Raw genomic sequence first — 18,718 nt, forward strand, 5'->3', positions numbered from 1 at the left:
TTGATAATGGGTTTCAGGGTTGCGTAACCCAGAACGTGAGACGTGGAAGAAGGCTATAAGTGCTGCCTGCTAAATCTGGAGAGAGGGACTCAGCCATGAAACTCCCAGATATTCACCGTATTTCTTTCGTGTATAAGATGATGCATTTTGCTAAGAAAAAATCAGGCAAAAATTGGGTGTCGTCTTATAAAGTGGTACCTCAGGTTAAGTACTTAATTCGTTCCAGAGGTCCTTTCTTAACCTGAAACTCTTCTTAACCTGAAGCACCACTTTAGCTAATGGGGCCTCCTGCTGCCGCTACTCCACCGGAGCCCGATTTCTGTTCTTATCCTGAAGCAAAGTTCTTAACCTGAAGCACTGTTTCTGGGTTAGTGGTGTGCGTAACCTGAAGAGTCTGTAACCTGAAGCGTATGTAACCTGAGGTACCACTGTACACGGATAGTGAATGCAGAGGGGGGGACATGTGATTCATGGCAGCAGCAAGCAGGAGATTGGCAGTGGCGACTGGGCGGGCGATTGGTGGCTGTGGCAAGGCCTGTTGGCGATTGGCTGTGGCTGCGGCAATTGGGCAGGCGATTGGCGGCTGCGGCAAGTAGGTGGGTGGGTTGTTGGTGGCGGTGAGCAGACAATTGGCAGCTGCGGCGAGGCGTGTGATCGGCAGTGGCTGTGGCAAGCGATCAGCGGTGGCGGGCAGGCGGGTGAGCGATTGGCGGAAGTGACCTCCCACCCCTCCAAAAAGCTAAACAACTTAATTTCTTAATTTTGGGCGTCTTATACATGGAAAAATGCTGTATGTTTGAGAACTGGAATGGTGTACTGCAGCAGTCGCCAGCCTTTCTTGGGGTCGCCTTTTTGCAATCACAAATTGGAGAAGCTATTGTGGGCGCCACAGGAACACCGCAACCACACCACAATCTGTTTTAATAGCAACTGCAGAATTGCCTCTTTCAGCGAGGGAAAGGCATTCAGGAGCACCAGGAAAGACCCGCAATGGTGACTCCTTGCATAGTGGTTCAAGTTTTGGCTAAACCTGGCATCATCTCTAAGCCTAACTCAGTGTGTCTCTAAGTCTAACCCACCCTACCTCACAGGGTTGTTGTGAGGATAATATATGGGGGGCAGAAGCATTTATTTACCCCCCCATAAGCTTTATTACCATTATTAACAACCCAAAATAAGGGACGCAGGTGGCGCTGTGGGTTAAACCACACAGCCTAGGACTTGCTGATCAGAAGGTTGGCGGTTCAAATCCCCTTGAGCTCCCGTTGCTCAGTCCCAGCTCCTGCCAACCTAGCAGTTCGAAAGCACGTCAAGTGCAAGTAGATAAATAGGTACCGCTCCAGCGGGAAGGTAAACGGCGTTTCCGTGCGCTGCTCTAGTTCACCAGAAGCGGCTTAGTCATGCTGGCCACATGACCTGGAAGCTGTACGCCGGCTCCCCCAGCCAATAAAGCGAGATGAGCGCCGCAACCCCAGAGTCGGTCACGACTGGACCTAATGGTCAGGGGTCCCTTTACCTTTTTAACAACCCAAAAGTGCAATGGCAGTGTATTGCATCGCACCACATACAAAACAAGCGAGTCACAAATAACAAGAGAGATAGTTTCATTGCAGTTGAACTTCCAGTTCTAGGGTTCTATGAAATGGTGACACAACAATATTTTTCAAGACATCCTTATTTTTCCGAACTGACACCTAAACACAATTAATAAATAAATTCTGCTTTATTATACCAACACAGCCTACTTTGGGGGGTGGTTTTCTGGGGACGGGTAGAGGTTAGACTGCATGTTTTTCCTAAATGGAATTTACCCCTTTTGCCTGGAGGAAGATTTAATATACATTCCTTCCCTGCTATTAAACAACTGGAAGAAGAATTGTGCGGCTTCCCTGGGGCCCAAAATAGACCCATGTGCTCTCTCTGTTTGGTGCCAGCCAGCAAATGCATCTCCATTAACTGCCAACAAATGTAAGCACTGTGCTGGCACTGCTTATATTTACTAAGCTGGATTTATAGACCTCTTTTCTTTCTTTCTTAAACATTAAGAGCCATTGCGCCCTTTTATGAGCTGTTTAAGGGGAGGGAGCATTTGCTCAAGGATTACAGCACGTTGCAGAGAACGCTCAGCTATGCGCTCGAATGTAATCATGCGCTGCTCCTTTACTGCACGCTATTGCCGGCATCTGATATCTTAACATGGGCCACTGCAGTTAATAAAACATTTAGCTGGTTATAAAAGGGCAGCTGGCCTCCAACATCTAACACCTGCTGCCTGAGATTGATGGGAGTTGTAATAATAATAATAATAATAATAATAATAATAATAATAATAATAATAATAATAATTTATTTATACGCCGCCCATCTGGCTGGGTCCCCCCAGCCACTCTGGGCAGCTTCCAACAAAACACTAAAATACAATAACCTGTTAAACATTAAAAGCTTCCCTAAACAGGGCTGCCCTTAGATGTCTTCTAACAGTTTGGCAGTTATTTTTCTCTTTGACATCTGGTGGGAGGGTGTTCCACAGGGTGGGCGCCACTACCGAGAAGGCCCTCTGCCTGGTTCCCTATAACTTGGCTTCTCGCAGCGAGAGAACCGCCAGAAGGCCCTCGGCGCTGGACCTCAGTGTCCGGGCAGAACGATGGAGGTGGAGACGCTCCTTCAGGTGTACTTCAGGTAGTACAACGCACCTGAACTGCACCTGGTTGGAGAAGGGCTGACTTCAGGCATGACCAAAGTCCAAAATTGCAATAAGTGCATGGGTGGAAGAACAGAGCAGTGAAGACAGCTGGAGAGATTTGAGGCTGCAGCAGATCCAGCTGCCAAAGAGGCAAGACGCCGTTCTTCAAAGGGACCTTGGCAGTGGGGGGAACTTTTTGGTACCCAGAATCATAGAACTGCAGACCGCAAAGGGACCCCTGGGTCATCTAGTCCAACCCCCTGCTGCAATGCAGGAATCTCAGCTAAAGCATCCATGACAGATGGCCATCCAACCTCTGCTTAAAAACCTCCAAGGAAGGAGAGTTGTCACCTTCCAAGCTGCCAAACTGCTTTTACCGTAAAGAATTTATTCCTAATGTTTAGTTGGAATCTCCTTTGAACCTGTTGGTTCAAATCCAACCCTCTGGGCAGCTTCTAAGAAATTATTAAATCACAGAAAAACATCTAATATTAAAAACTTCCCTATACAGGACTGCTTTCAGATGTCTTCTAAAAGCCATATCTAGTATTTATCTGTTTGACATCCAATGGGAGGGCGTTCCAGAGGGTGGGTGCCACTACCGAGAAGGCCCTGTAACTTCACTTCTCGCAGTGAGGGAACCATCAGAAGGCCCTCGGAGCTGGACCTCAGTATCCAGGCTGAACGATGGGGGTGGAGATGCTCCTTCTTATGTCCTTATATTCAGTGCTAGAAAAAAAAAGAGGTGCCAGAACTCACCATGAACTCACCTCTGTTTTCTTATAACGGCAAAGGCGCCCACCTGAGAGGTGCCTGAACTGAGTTCTGGTGAGTTGAGGCTGAAAAATAAAGCCCTGCTTATATTCTTATGCGTTGTCTTGCAGGTTATTCTAGCCAGGACTTTGACTGGGCAGATTACCAGAAGCAATGTGGAACTGAAGCAGCTCCCCAGTTCTGCTTCAGAAATGTAAGATACCGTTTTCCTTTTCTAAAAAAGGTTTATTGATTTAATTGAGACAGATTTTTATTTAATTTTTTGGCTGGCTGCAAATCTAATAAAGGGGGGAGACTTCATCTTCTGACACTAATGCAAATATCCCATCGATATGTGAATTGATATAGGCAACCCATGTGTCCAAATCTAGTGAGAGCCACTGTGGTGCAGTGGTTAGAGTGTTGGTCTAGGAGCTGGGAGGCCAGGGTTCGAATCCCTGCTCAGCCGTGAAATCCGCTGGGGCCCAGTCACGGTCTCTCAGCCTAACCTACCTCACAGGGTTGTTGTGGGACGATAAAATGGGAAGAGAACCATCAATGCCTCCTTGGAGGTAAGGTGAGGCATAAATATGATAAAAGACCTAAACGATATTGATGTTCACAAGCTGTGCGTTCAGACTTAGTGTTATGTACTGAGTTGAATAGGATCCAAAATGCAGCAGTCTGATTGGTCCTAGAACAATAGGATTCAGAATGCAGCAGTCTGGTTGGTCCTAGAACAATGCAGCAGTATGATTGGTCCGCAGGAGCCACCCAATCCAGGTCCAGGTGGAAGTGAATCCGCAACCAGATTGGCCTACAGGTGAATCCCGGAATTAGCCAATCACGTGGTGCCCATTGTGTAAATAATGTATATAAAGCAGACATTCTAGGGGAACTTCCATTCCCCCTCACCACTATGAGCTGAATAAAGAGCATGAAATCCACACTTGACTATATTTCACTTAGAAAGGGCAGCGAGATCTTCAGACTGCTTTTCTTTTATATCTGCTAATCCCACACCGGCCTCCGCGTTTGCTGGTTCTTAGCTTCCGCCTTTCAGCACCACAAACTAAGCAGCAGGGACTGCTTAAACAATGGGGGTGGAGTGGGGGAAGGAAATGCATCATTTATCTTTTTAAAAATAACAACTACCCAACAACAACATAGCATCCCCGCCTGGGCATTTGAGCGTCTGGCCTGGTGGGTAAATGTATGCGGTGGACAAAATAGGGAGGCCGGAAGCAGCCCAGAGGCTGGGGTCCACCAAAGTGATGCTCCCTAGATTCTGCCAGACTCCAGTTCCCATAAACCCTAGCTAGATGGCCCCTGCCCAAAAGGATGATGGGAGATGTAGTCCCAAGCAACATCTGCAGGCCACCACATTGGTTATCCCTACTAGGGAGCGTTGGGAAGTTTTGTTTCCCCGAGCGCAGGAAACTGCCTGACACCCAGTTGGTCCATTGGAGTCTGTTGTCCTGGTGTCGTCTACTCTGAAGGACAGCTCCAGGCAGAGACGAACCATTGCTGATCCTCCTTCCCAGCATCCTCTTCAACTGGAAACTCGGCCGATGGAACCCGAAACTGGGTGGGGTTGCATAGAGTTCCCCTTCGAGGAGGAGTTGGAGGGAAAAAAGGAGCAGAGTAGGAAACATCAGGGATGCGGGTGGCGCTGTGAGTAAAACCTCAGTGCCTAGGACTTACCGATCGTATGTTCGGCGGTTCGAATCCCCGCGGCGGGGTGAGCTCCCGTCTTTCGGTCCCAGCTCCTGCCCACCTAGCAGTTCTAAAGCACCCCTAAGTGCAAGTAGATAAATAGGTACCGCTTTATGGCGGGAAGGTAAACAGCGTTTCCGTGTGCTGCGCTGGTGCTGGCTCGCCAGAGCAGCTTCGTCACGCTGGCCACGTGACCCGGAAGTGTCTCCGGACAGTGCTGGCTCCCGGCCTCTTAAGTGAGATGAGCGCACACCCCAAAGTCGGACACGACTGGCCCGTACGGGCAGGGGTACCTTTACCTTTACCTTAGGAAACATAGGAAGATTCCTTATACCTGGTCCATCCAGGTCAGTGCTGTCTACACGGACTGGCAGCTACTCTCCTGGGCTTCGGGTAGGGGGCATTCCCAGTCCCACTTGCAGGTGTCAGGGATTGAAACAGGGATCTTCTACATCTGGCACCCCCAGATTGTAGTCCCGAAACAGCTGGAGGGCTGGGTTTGGGGAGGCCTGTTCTACATGATTGGCTGGCGCTTCACCAATGAGCTTCAGGTTCTGCCTTCTCTTGGTCAGCTGTTAGGATTCTATAATCATTTCCCTCTCGTTTGAGAGTTTAAAAAAGCTCTTTTTCTCACTCCTTGCTTCCCTTGCCACCTGTAGCTTGAGTTTTCCTGTCCTGTAAAGCTGGGCTGCATTATCTCTGCCCATTCTTGAGAAGCTCCTTCCTTTCTATTTCTTACAGTAAGATTGTGGGAGAGAAATTGGAGTCCGTTCACCTTTCAGTGAGCACCCACCTAATTTGTACTTCCCAGACCAAATTTTCGCTTCTTATAATTTTGTGAGGCAGTTCACCAACCAAAGAATGGTCACAGAGATGCGTATTAGGGCAAACTAACATGGAAAAACGCATTATATTAGGGGAACTGACTTGCAGGAAGTGTTTGCGTCAAGAGAAACCTGTAGCTTTGTCAAATATAAAGTGCACAGTGTAGCTTTGCTGTCTAATCCATCACAGAAATGTTGATTTGAGTGTTTTAAAACAATTAGCCATTATTTGACAAAATGTGAAAGGTCAAAATGCATGTGAAATTTTGTGCCGGTGTGTTTGTTTGTTTTGTAAAACTTTTTCAAACCGGTGAAGAAACGGGGCAAAATGAACTTGGAACAAATGAGAAACTTAGTGGAACCAAAGTGGTCAGATTATTCCATCCACATCAATGCATGTCCTTTTTAAAAGAATATTCAGCTGCTCACTTAGTCACCGTCAGTTTATTTATATATACCACACTTTCCACGAATACATTTCTGCTCAAAATGATTCATGGAAAATTAACAGCCTAAATAAAAACCCATAGTGCTATAACATAATGCTTAACAGCTCCTCAGTGAACACTTTGTTCTATTATATCAGAACTGTTATTGAGCGTAGAGCTACAATATCTAATACCTTTGCAGTCCAAGGAAGCCTCAAAGCTGTTGGCATTGGGGTCTAGCAACGCACCCCCCAAAAAAACCCTTCAAAACTTTAATGGTGCTAAGAATTGCTAGGAGACCTCTGTTCCCCTCACAGAACTTCAGTTCCCAGAGTTCCCTGGGAAGAGGGATCGATTGGTTGATAAATCAATGATGTTCACTTGTCTCATTTCGCCCACGAGGAATTGGCGCTCTGGGAGGGGGGGGACTACACTTCCCAGGATTCTTTGCAGGGAAGCCATTGCTATTTAAAGTGGTGCAATAGTGCTTTAAATGTCTGGTGCTCAAAAGGTCAGGAACTCCCCTTAAAGATCTTCTGGTAACAGCCATCACGTGAAGGCAACTATGGCAGGCGTGTGGGTATAATTTATATATATATTATTTATTTGGATTTGGGACTAACGTGGCTCTCTCCAATTTTCCCTTTAGCAAGCCGCATGAGATCCTCGTCAAATCAGTCGCCATTAATCTCTGCACTCTTTTAAGCGGCCTTGCATGGTGGTGATTGATGAATGTCTTATTAACAAAGTTCAGATTGCAGACCCTCAACATTTAATGGCTTTGCTTAGCCTGCATGCAGTAGGAACTGGGGCACTTTCAGTGGTCCAGAATCAATATTTTTTATCCATTCTCTCTCCCCCGCCCTCCGTCAGAGGAAAATCTCAATATCTATCAAATGAGCGCCACATTTGGATTGTACTAATTTCTGTCATTTGTTCAGTTGAGGAAATATCACATGGGTGACAAAGGCCAAGCGATTGTATGGCCAGGGCCAGCTTCTCAGATCAAACTTAAATTTCGTGCTTGTAAGCGTTGACACATCTCAATCATTCGGTTAGTTATTTGTAATTGCAGTTCTCGCAGTTCTCGCCAAAAACATTGGACACCTGTTGAACCAGAAGTGTTAGGGGAATGGGCATATTCAAGATGAGCATCCAAACCTCTTTTAAGCCGCCGTCAATGTCCTGAAAACTAGACAAAGCGCTGCTATCTGCACAGGGGCCAAAGGGTACAAACTAAGGCTATGTGGCCTTCTCTTTCAGGTATCCTTCAGCCGAGGCTTTACGAAAAACATGAAACTGGAGGCTGTGAACCCCAAGAACCAGGCTGAAATCTGTGTGGCTTCCGTCATCTCAGTAAAAGGGAGGTTAATGTGGCTCCGCTTGGAAGGTAAGTTAGAATATCTATTACCGTGTTTTTTGCTCCATAAGACACACTTTTTTCTTCCTAAAAAGTAAGGGGGAATGTCTGTGCGTCTTATGGAGCGAATGCGTGGTCCCTGGAGCCAAATTGCCCAGGGGCTAAAAACAGATCATGCTTTTTTTTTTAAAGAGGGAAGTGGGTGTTGAAACAAAGCTGGTGATTGTTTGCCAGTCAGGGAGAGAGAGATAAGGGACACTAGAGATAAAGGAGGCTGCCTAGGAGGGGGAGGTAAAGACAGCAAACTTACAAAGGAGGGAAACAGGAAGACTAAAGCAATAAGGAGAGAAATTAGAAGAGAAGGAGGAGCAAAAAACTGCTCCAGCTAAGGAAAAGAAACTAAGGCAAACAAGAGGGAAGGGAGTGTTGAAAGGAAACAGCTGATCGGTGGGATGGAAAGAGAGATAAGAGACGCTAGCGGAGGCTGCCTTGAAGGGGGGGCGGTAAAAGCCCATGGATCCTCAGGATTTTTACATTGGGTCACCCCAAATTCACCATCAGATCACATAGCATGTCCATGGCTACAGCCTGCATCAAGAAAATCACGCATCTTGGGGCTGCAATGGTGCAAAAATGTGGCTACAAAGCATGGATCCACATGGATCCTCAGGATTTTTGCATTGGGTCACCCCAAATTCACCATCAGATCCTCCTCCAAAAACTAGGTGCGTCTTATGGAGCAAAAAATACTGTATATTTTGTAGTTTTCAATGCGCGGTGGCGGCCTTATAGGCTTAGGGCATGGGTCGGCAACAGAGTGCCCATGGGCACCCATACGCCCTCAGAGGCCTTCACTGGTGCCCACGGGATTCTGTAGAAATTGGGCTTGAAGGAAGAAGCACAAGGAAGCCTTCTGTCAACTGTTGTGCAATGTAGACTTCTGGGATATTTTACTTCGGATAAAGAATACCTGCAAGATACTCACTTGCAGAGAAGAAAAGAAGGCTTTGTTTAATCTTAATTGTGGTGGGGAGATCTCAGCTGGGGAGGAAGGATTCAGCACACACCCCACTGTACCAAATTAGGGGTATTTTTCCTAGTTGCCATTAAAAGAGAAGAAACTGCCATTTTGTCTGACTCGACTGGTGGCGCAGAAACTATGTTTGCTGCAGAGCTGATCTCTTACCTGGGCTCATTGCACCCCCTTGTCCTGCTCTGTCTCCTCCTCTCCCCAAACCCCACCACCACCTTAGCAGGGTTATTTTCAGCTGAATTGTTTCCAGGTTGGGCCTGGGATTGTAAGCGGCGATTGGCCACTTGTTTGTTGGGAGGGTGGGGAGATGCCTAAAATCGCTCAGCTGTCGGAACGAAGTGCAAGCCCAAAATTGTAAGTGGCAATTGTAAGTGACACGAGCGGTTGTGTGCTGTGTTCTGGTGGGTGAGCGATTTTAGGTACACCCCCCCCCCAACAATTAAGCAGCCAATCGCCGCTTACAATCTCGGGCTCGCGCCAAAAAAACATTCACGTGTCCCCCCTCAGCACTACCCGTGTATAAATTTTGAGCCTCCTTTTTGGGTCAAAGAAGCTCGTCGTATACACGGAAAAATACGGTATTGTGATGTTGGCATCTGTAAATGTAACCTGAATGCTGTTGTGCTAGAACTTTCTCTCTCTCTCTCTCTCTCTCTCTCTCTCTCTATATATATATATATATATATATTTCAGAATTTTTAAAATGCAGCAGCCTTGTTTATCTTTTGGGCCTCATATGATGAAAGGGTATTTTGGAACAGAGAGATTATTCCTTGCTGCATGTCTTACCCTTTTGAGATGGAGGAGACGATTTCTGCTGCCGCCTTCCTGGCTTTCAAATGGCATAATAAATTTGCTTTTATAGGTTCACAGGTGCCTGCTTCAGAATACATCGTCGATGTGGAGTCAATGAACATATTCCCAGTTGGCTGGTGTGAAGCGAATGCTTACAAGCTCTCGACGCCACATAAAGCCGTGTGTAAGTACACGAAAGAGCAAAATTTGGGCTGTTAACCTTTACTGTGTTGTTTCAGCAGCTAGGCCTTAGTTGGTGGAAGGCGAAGAGATTCAGGAGCTTCCGGGCTGTCGCTGCTTTCGAGAGTGATGCGGTCACACCCTCGCAAATTGTGCGATTATAGTTGGTTGGGAACCTGGCACAGCAAAACCCACTTCTGTTGATGTAGCCTAGAATAGCGTTAGCTTTTTTTTGCTGCTGCATCACCCTCTTGACTCATGTTAAGCTTGTGGTCCACGAAGACCCCAAGATCCTTTTCACATGTACAGTGGTACCTTGGTTCTCAAACTTAATCCGTTCCGGAAGTCCGTTCCAAAACCAAAGCGTTCCAAAACCAAGGCACGCTTTCCCCTAGAAAGCAATGCAAAACGGATTAATCCGTTCCAGACTTTTAAAAACAACCCCTAAAACAGCCATTTAACATGAATTTTTCTATCTAATGAGACCATTGATCCATAAAATGAAAGCAAGAAACAATGTACTGCAGTCACACAATCAGTCAATCAGTCGCTGAACTGGGTTCCACACAATCACAAAAACAAAACAAAAAGAACCGCAAAAACAAAAATGCAAAATAGATAGCAAAAACTGACCCCTCAACGTAGCACTCAAAATAGAAGTGTGGTGCTCAAATCGGAAGCATAGCACTCAAATTGGAAGTATAACACTCAAAATGGAAGTGTGGCACTCAAATTGGAAGCGTGGCACTCAAAACAGAGCACGTTCAGCTTTTGAAAAAAGTTTACAATCCGGAACACTTACTTCTGGCTTTGCAGAGTTTGGGTTCCAAGTTGTTTGAGTACCAAGGCGTTTGAGAACCAAGGTACCACTGTACTGCTAGTACGTCAGGTGCCCCTCCATCCTATATTTGTGCAACTGGTTCTTCCTGCCTAAGTGCAGGACTTGACATTTGTCCCTATTGAAATTCCTTTTGTTCGTTTGGGCCCAGGTCTCCAGCAGCCCCAAATATGGATGTCTCACCTCAATCCTAGCTTGACCCCGTGGGGCTGCATTTCCCTAGACGCCTACTCCTTGAGTAAAGAAAAAAATCATCTCATGGGAGCAGGTTGACAACTGTATTTTAATTGTTGGGGAATAAGGTGGTTGAAAGGGACACAGGTGGCGCTGTGAGTTAAACCACAGAGCCAAGGACTTGCCGATCAGAAGGTTGGCGGTTCGAATTCCTGTGACGGGGTGAGCTCCCGTTGCTCGGTCCCTGCTCCTGCCAACCTAGCAGTTTGAAAGCACGTCAAAGTGCAAGTAGATAAATAGGTACCACTCCGGCGGGAAGGTAAACGGTGTTTCTGTATGCTGCCCTGGTTCGCCAGAAACAGCTTAGTCATGCTGGCCACGTGACCCGGAAGCAGTACGCCGGCTCCCTCAGCCAATAAAGCGAGATGAGCGCCGCAACCCCAGAGTCAGCCACGACTGGACCTAATGGTCAGGGGTCCCTTTACCCTTTACCTCTTAAGGTGGTTGAAAACGATGAGAAGGAACTATGGACTCTATTAGTTTGCTGTTTGGTGGGTCAGGATGGGACATAGCTTGCCTGTTGAATGTAAAATACAGAATGGAACAAATGGCAAGCCTTGCACAGAAATTTGCAGGTCATGTTGGATAATACGAAGGTTTTCTTACAGAGCAAAACACATTTGGCTTTTAAAATCAAGGAGCTATGCCCAATTTGGGAGAACACAACAGAGGCAGCAGTACACAGCCTTCATTGCTATTAATACATTAAGTGAATAAAGACACCAGGGGTAATCAAGCGAGCAAAATCTAGCAACGTAATAAGATTGTTGGTGTATTATTATTATTAAAGTACAGATCCTGTAAAAGCCAGATGAGTGATCCTGTGGAGAGTCATTCAGCCTGCTTCTTAATGAAGCTGAAGCCTAATTGTTTGCCGTGCACACAGTTAAGCAAGCCAGCATTTAATATCAGTGCAGTTATGCCAAAGGGGTGTCCATGTTACTGGGGCTGCACATGCAAACAGCTACAACTCCCAGCACCCTTAGCAAACTATATTTCCCAGGATTGGGGGGGGAGGCAGATGCTATAGTAATAATAATAATAATAATAATAATAATAATAATAATAATACAGTTGTACCTTGTTTTGCGGCCGAAAAGGACGCAGGGCAAAGCGCTGCGTCTGCGCGAGCGGAGCGGTTGGCGCTTCTGCACATGCGCAAAGTGTGATTTAGCGCTTCTGCGCTAGCGGCAAACCCAGAAGTAACCCGATCCGGTACTTCTGGGTTTGCCAGAATGGACGCTAGCCAAGGCAGACGTTCGTGGAGGTATTACTGTAATAATAATAATTTATTACTTATACCCCGCCCATCCGGCTGGGTTTCCCCAGCCACTCTGGGCGGCTTCCAACAGAACACTAAAATGCAATAACCTATTAAACATTAAAAGCTTCCCTAAACAGGGCTGCCTTCAGATGTCCTCTAAAAGTGTGGTAGTTGTTCTTCTCTTTGACATCTGGTGGGAGGGCGTTCCATAGGGCGTTACTCTTGTTTGAACGAAGAGTGGAATAGAAATGCTAACCAAAGCCTAACAAAACGTCTGGAGGGGCCACAGCTTCCCCATCTGTGCCCAGCTCAGTGCAGTTAATAAAATTGACAGCTGTTTGTCATAACCGCTGCATTGATTTTCCATGTTCAGAGGAAGAACCTGATATGGGTGCCAAACACTTGGAGTTTGTAGAGGGTCAGGCTGGCCTTGTAAACTTCTCCATCAGGTCTACCTGGCTACATTTGGGGACCAAATGAACTTCTAGTTCAATCCAGCAAAGCAGTTATTATGTCTGGGGCAAGGGGAGGAAATCTGGTCTTGCTTGCAGATTTGAAGTCCCCCCTCTCCCCACCAAGAACAGAATCTGTTAGACATTTACAAGCATGCATTACCAAAATTGTGTTGTTCTCGCTCTCTCGCTCTGCAGTGCAAAGGAAGAGGAAGATTGCCGTCGTGCAGCCCGAAAAGCAGTAAGTAGGCACTTAAAATGTAAATAACACAGCAGCTTTAATATGTAAATAATAAATAAGATTTGCAGCTAAGCCGAATGGCAGTCGTGCTTACAGCACAGGGTGTGCATAGATATTCTCCTTAAAACGATGCCTGTGCGCATGGTTAGAATGCGCATTGTCTGACTTGGGTGAGCACAGGTTTGCGTGTTTTCATCTGCAGATCTTAAGGGGATGTCTAAAAAAAAACCCTCAGGTATTGGTTGTGTCTGAATGGGCAGGCGGGGTGGGTGGGCAGAATTTGATCCCCCTACCCACATTGTGGGGCACGGGTGGCGCTGTGGGTTAAACCACTGAGCCTCTTGGGCTTGCCGATCAGAAGGTCGGCGAATCGAATCCCCGCGACGGGGTGAGCTCCCGTTGCTCGGTCCCTGCTCCTGCCAACCTAGCAGTCCGAAAGCACGTCAAAGTGCAAATAGATAAATAGGTACTGCTCCGGCGGGAAGGTAAACAGCGTTTCCGTGCGCTGCTCTGGTTCGCCAGAAGCAGCTTAGTCCTGCTGGCCACATGACCCGGAAGCTGTACGCCGGCTCCCTCGGCCAATAAAGCGAGATGAGCGCCACAATCACAGAGTCGGTCACAACTGGCCCTAATGGTCAGGGGTCCCTTTACCTTTACCTTTACCTTTACCCACCTTGTGTCAGGGACTTGAGCCTGCTGATACTCTCCTTGTAGGGAAGGCGGGGCAGTCTACCATTTGGCGACCAGAGCAGGTTTAAGTCTCTTGTGTTAATTCACAATTCCCTAAACAGCTTAAGCCCAACATACCTTTACAGCTCCCTGATTCCTTATGCTCCACCTCGATTGCCAAAATCTGTTGATGGGGTGTTTTCGGTGCTCCTCCATGTCTCTGGGGTTCCAGGGACCCGAGCTTTTAGTGTGCGGAACTCCTGGCCACTAGAAACTTCCTGGGATTTGTTCCTGCTTTCTTTAAGACATCTTTTTTAAAAACGGTACTGTGTAGACAGGCCCTTGAAACATGATAACAAAACAAAACATTAACCAGTCTTTTTTTATGTTGTTGTAGCGCTGACTTTTTTATGTTATAGAGTGCCTTGTTAGATTTGCTATGAAAGTGCAGTTTGTCACCGTATAGATAAAATAAATAATAATAATAACGTAAGGGAACATAACTCGTAACCTTAACATTGGAAATGTGGAGAGGCCGCAATGAATAAATATGACGTCTTTTCGACAGGCAGCCCTGATCCATCCTCAGGTTTCACAGAATTTAAATGTAGGTTTTTGTCATCCATCAGGTTACCACACGGAGAGCCTGTGGAGAAAAAAATTCACGAGCCATTCATGCTTCCACAGACAGATGCAATAGGTGAGTTTCTTGGGTGCTGTTAAATGAACCTTGTGGGCATGCAAGCAATGACATCAGGGTTGGAGAACTTGTGGCCTTCTAGACATTGTTGGACTACAGATCCCAGTGTCCCCAGCCAGGATAGCCAATGGTCAGGAATAATGGGAGTTGTACTCTTATAGCATCTGGGAAGCAGCAAGGTTCTTCATCTGTGCTTTACATGAATCCTGACCATTACGGGCACCACTGTACCACCATTAAATGTTCCTGTAATTAGCATTTTAATTTTGGCTCACTCCTCAGATTTAGCACTAAATCTGTGGGTTAAACCACAGAGCTTAGGACTTGCCGATCAGAAGGTCGGCAGTTCGAATCCCTGCGACGGGATGAGCTCCCATTGCTCGGTCCCTGCTCCTGCCAACCTAGCTGTTCAAAAGCACGTCAAAGTACAAGTAGATAAATAGGTACCACTCCGGCAGGCAGGTAAACGTGCACTGCTCTGCTTCGCCAGAAGCGGCTTAGTCATGCTGGCCACATGACCCAGAAGCTGTGCGCCAGCTCCCTCGGCCAATAAAGCCTCAAAATGGGGCAGACATCTGCCCCCTCAATCACCTGTATTGCAGATATTAATATTGCACAACTTGAAGCAATAGGATGACTCCTCTTGGATGAATAAAAACTGACTCTTCTTGGAATAAAAAATTGTCCAGACCCAAAATATGGTTTCAAAGCTTTACTAACAGAACTTCCTTCAAACATAATAATCAATGTTGTATCCAAATAGTCGTGTAATATCATGTGCATGTCAGGCACAGGTTCATCTTCTTGCAAATTTGAAATAGCTCCGAGCAGAACTAAAATCAAAAGTCTGCCTCTCTCCACACAGCCTCCATTAGCCTGGAGCTCTTTGCTATGCAGGAGAGACCTCATAATCACATCCTTTGCTCCATGTGGCTCCCAGAGAAAGACCCAGAGGCCTTCAAAATGGAGATTTGCAACTGAATAACCCTCTCCTGTGATCTAAAGTTAAGCACCATGCTGAGAGCTAGCGGAGAACATCTTATGTTCGTTATCAACCGATTTAGGTGCTCAGAGAGCTCTTCTTAACTTCAGTGGAATTTCCCCAACCAGCAGTAGACATATAGAGCATACACAGAGTTATTTTCCATTTCAGTGCACAATTCAGCATTCATACTTCACAACCTGCCCCAGCTATGAGGACAGCCCCTGCCACACTCAGAGAGAGAAGCTTTTCGCACCTCTGTTCAGAGCAGACAGGAGAGAAGGTGTATAATCCTGGCATCCAGTGAAATGTGGGTATATTTAAGGGTGTGTCTTCAGTGTAGGAGAAGCTGAGCCAGTGCAAAGAGGAATAGCAAACAGTTGCTGGTACATTTTGGAGGGGATATTTCCTGAGGCCTTTCAAGGGCACTGTAGGAGGTACTGGGGGTCGGACAGTGGTGCCCACGGGCTCCAGATTGGCAATCCCCTACTAGTTGCTTGTTCTTCATTCCAATATGATGGATAATAATAATAATAATAATAATAATAATAATAATAATAATAATATTTTATTTATACCCTGCCCATCTGGCTGGGTTTCCCCAGCCACTCTGAGCTTCCAACAGAATATTAAAATACAATAACCTATTAAACATTAAAAGCTTCCCTAAACAAGGCTGTCTTCAGATGTCTTCTAAAAGTCCGGTAGTTGTTTTTCTCTTTGACATCTGGTGGGAGGGCATTCCACAGGGCGGGTGCCGCCACCGAGAAGGCCCTCTGCCTGGTTCCCTGTAACTTGGCTTCTCGCAGTGAGGGAACCGCCAGAAGGCCCTCAGCACTGGACCTTAGTATCCGGGCAGAACGATGGGGGTGAAGACGCTCCTTCAGGTATACTGGACTGAGGCCATTTAGGGCTTTCAAGTTCGGCACCAACACTTTGAATTGTGCTCGGAAACGTACTAGGAGCCAGTTTAGGTCTTTCAAGACCGGTGTTATATGGTCTCGGATGGTAGCTAGAAGAGAGAAAAAGTTGCTCAGTGAGGTTGCAGGAGGAATGTTGGACCATGTGCTTCTTCTCCGCAGGTACCATCAATGGGAGATACAGCTGCCCTGCGCTGTTCATCAATCACCGCTGTTTCTCAGGACCACACCTGAACAAAGGAAGATTGGCCGAGCTGCCTCAGTCTGTTGGCCCGGGCAAGTGCGTGCTGGTTCTTAAAGAGGTGAGGGTTGTGTTGAAGGGATGGGGCCAAAATTCATAGAATTGGAAGGGACCACGAGGGTCATCTATTCCAACCCCCTGCAATGCAGGAATCTGTCTGCCCATTTGGGGCTTGAACCCCGACCTTGAGAGAAAGAATCTCGTGCTCCACCCACTGTGTTTCGTTTGGCCGGCCTTTTTATCCAAATTAATTTGTATCTCCTGGACTGAAACAACATGATTTTCCTTATGGATCCTTCATTGCTCTCAAAAAATCTTTTCTCTCAGGCCGTCGGCTAATTAAATAATCCATGGCCTTTTAAAATGTGTTGGGCGTGTGTGTGTTAATGTTTTTGTTTAAAAATGCTATGCATTTTTGTGGTTTTATATTGTAAACCACCCTGCGATCCTCGGGTGAAGGGCAGTCTAGAAACCGTCATCTTGCAATACTGTTCTCAGCTCAAAAAGTGCACCAAACTGCATTTTAAAAGAATTGTATTTGGGGATGAAATGTGTCTAAAAAGGCATATATAAATATCCAACTCAATATTAATCTTTGGGTGGATTAATGCAGAAACAGAAGGAAGACATTTCCATGATTCTTTTTTTAAATATATATATTTATTACTTTTTTTAAACATATCATTTTCAACAAATGTAAAACATACTTTTATATCTTATACAGGTTTTTTTTTTTACTTCCATGAATCTCATCTGAAAATTTTCCAATCTTTTCCACTTAATTTACATTTCTTAATTTCACTATTACATTTAAATATCATAACTAATGTCTCCCTTCTTTATCTTTTTTGCAATATTTCATATATTCCTCCTTACAAAACTTCTTGTAGTCCTACTAGCGTAATTTGTTGATTACAGTTGCTCTTCAAATAGTTCCATTCCATGACTCTAAAGGTAAAGGTAAAGGGACCCCTGACCATTGGGTCCAGTCGTGGCCGACTCTGGGGTTGCGACGCACATTTCGCTTTATTGGCCGAGGAAGCCGGCGTACAGCTTCCCGGTCATGTGGCCAGCATGACTAAGCCACTTCTGGCGAACCAGAGCAGCGCACAGAATCGCCGTTTAATTCCCACCGGAGTGGTACCTATTTATCTACTTGAACTTTGACATGCTTTCGAACAACTAGTTTGGCAGGAGCAGGGACTGAGCAACAGGAGCTCACCCCGTCATGGGGATTCGAACCACTGACCTTCTGATCAGCAAGCCCTAGGCTCTGTGGTTTAACCCACAGCGCCACCCGCGTCCCTTCCATGATTCTAAGAAGTCCCAAATGCTATGATTTCTCTATCCTCCATCCTCCATTTTGCTTTCTTTGGGCAGGTTCTGAGCATGGTGATCAACTCTGCTTACAAACCCGGGAGTGTATTGCGGGAGCTGCAGCTTGTTGAAGACCCCAGGTGGAATTTCCAGGAGGAGACCCTCAAAGCAAAGTAAGGGATCCTTTCACTTCCTCCTTTTAAACTTGGGGGTGGCGTTGAGCAGGGATGAGGGTCCGCTTTTCTGCTGTGATGAGGCTGGAGAAGACGCCCAGTCTCTTTGCTTCCATCCTCCCTCAATCCTGCTCGTTTGGAATCCATCCCTGGTGTGGCCGCAGGAGGGTGGGATTGAGAGCAGTGTGGCATAGCGGTTAGAGCGTCAGACTAGGTCCCTGGAGACCAGGGTTTGAACCCCAAAGGAAGCTTCGCTGGTAGTTATGTATGTGACTGCACCCATCCATGAGTGTTTTATACCCCACAAAAACTTCCTCTATGCTTCCCATCTACACCGGTTGGTTTTGCACCAGTTGGTTTTTTGTATTGTATTCATTATCCATTCATTATCCTGAATGGAGGAACTGTGGCCCTGAAGGACCAGATGCGCAGCCTGGGTGTCATTTTGGACTCACAGCTGTCCATGGAGGCGCAGGTCAATTCTGTATCCAGGGCAGCTGTCTACCAGCTCCACCTGGTACGCAGGCTGAGACCCTATCTGCCTGCGGACTGTCTCGCCAGAGTGGTGCAGGCTCTGGTTATCTCCCTCTTGGACTACTGCAATGTGCTCTACGCGGAAACTACAACTAATCCAGAATGCGGCAGCTAGACTGGTGACTGGGAGCAGCCACCGGGACCACATAACACCGGTCTTGAAAGACCTACATTGGCTCCCAGTACGTTTCCGAGCACAATTCAAAGTGTTGGTGTTGACCTTTAAAGCCCTAAACGGCCTCAGCCCAGTATACCTGAAGGAGCGTCTCCACCTCCATCGTTCTGCCCAGACGCTGAGATTCAGCGCCAAGGACCTTCTGGCGGTTCCCTCAATGCGAGAAGCAAAGCTACAGGGAACCAGGCAGAGGGCCTTCTCAGTAA

At 46.6% G+C, this 18,718-nt stretch overlaps 1 protein-coding gene across 3 annotated transcripts in view; it reads left to right on the plus strand.

The window, feature by feature from the left end:
• The window catches only part of SFMBT2 (Scm like with four mbt domains 2), a 72,159-nt gene that overhangs the window by 44,182 nt on the left and 9,259 nt on the right, over positions 1–18,718 (plus strand). For all 3 annotated transcript variants that reach the window (XM_081926898.1, XM_081926897.1, XM_081926899.1), the window contains 7 exons: positions 3,568–3,650; positions 7,668–7,794; positions 9,663–9,776; positions 12,759–12,801; positions 14,100–14,170; positions 16,235–16,374; positions 17,694–17,803. In XM_081926898.1, the coding sequence (XP_081783024.1) occupies positions 3,568–3,650; positions 7,668–7,794; positions 9,663–9,776; positions 12,759–12,801; positions 14,100–14,170; positions 16,235–16,374; positions 17,694–17,803 (688 nt within the window). The remainder of the gene's footprint in view (positions 1–3,567; positions 3,651–7,667; positions 7,795–9,662; positions 9,777–12,758; positions 12,802–14,099; positions 14,171–16,234; positions 16,375–17,693; positions 17,804–18,718) is intronic.

Source organism: Podarcis melisellensis, assembly GCF_964234715.1.
Source record: "Podarcis melisellensis genome assembly, chromosome: 10".
In the NCBI taxonomy this organism is placed as follows: domain Eukaryota; kingdom Metazoa; phylum Chordata; class Lepidosauria; order Squamata; family Lacertidae; genus Podarcis; species Podarcis melisellensis.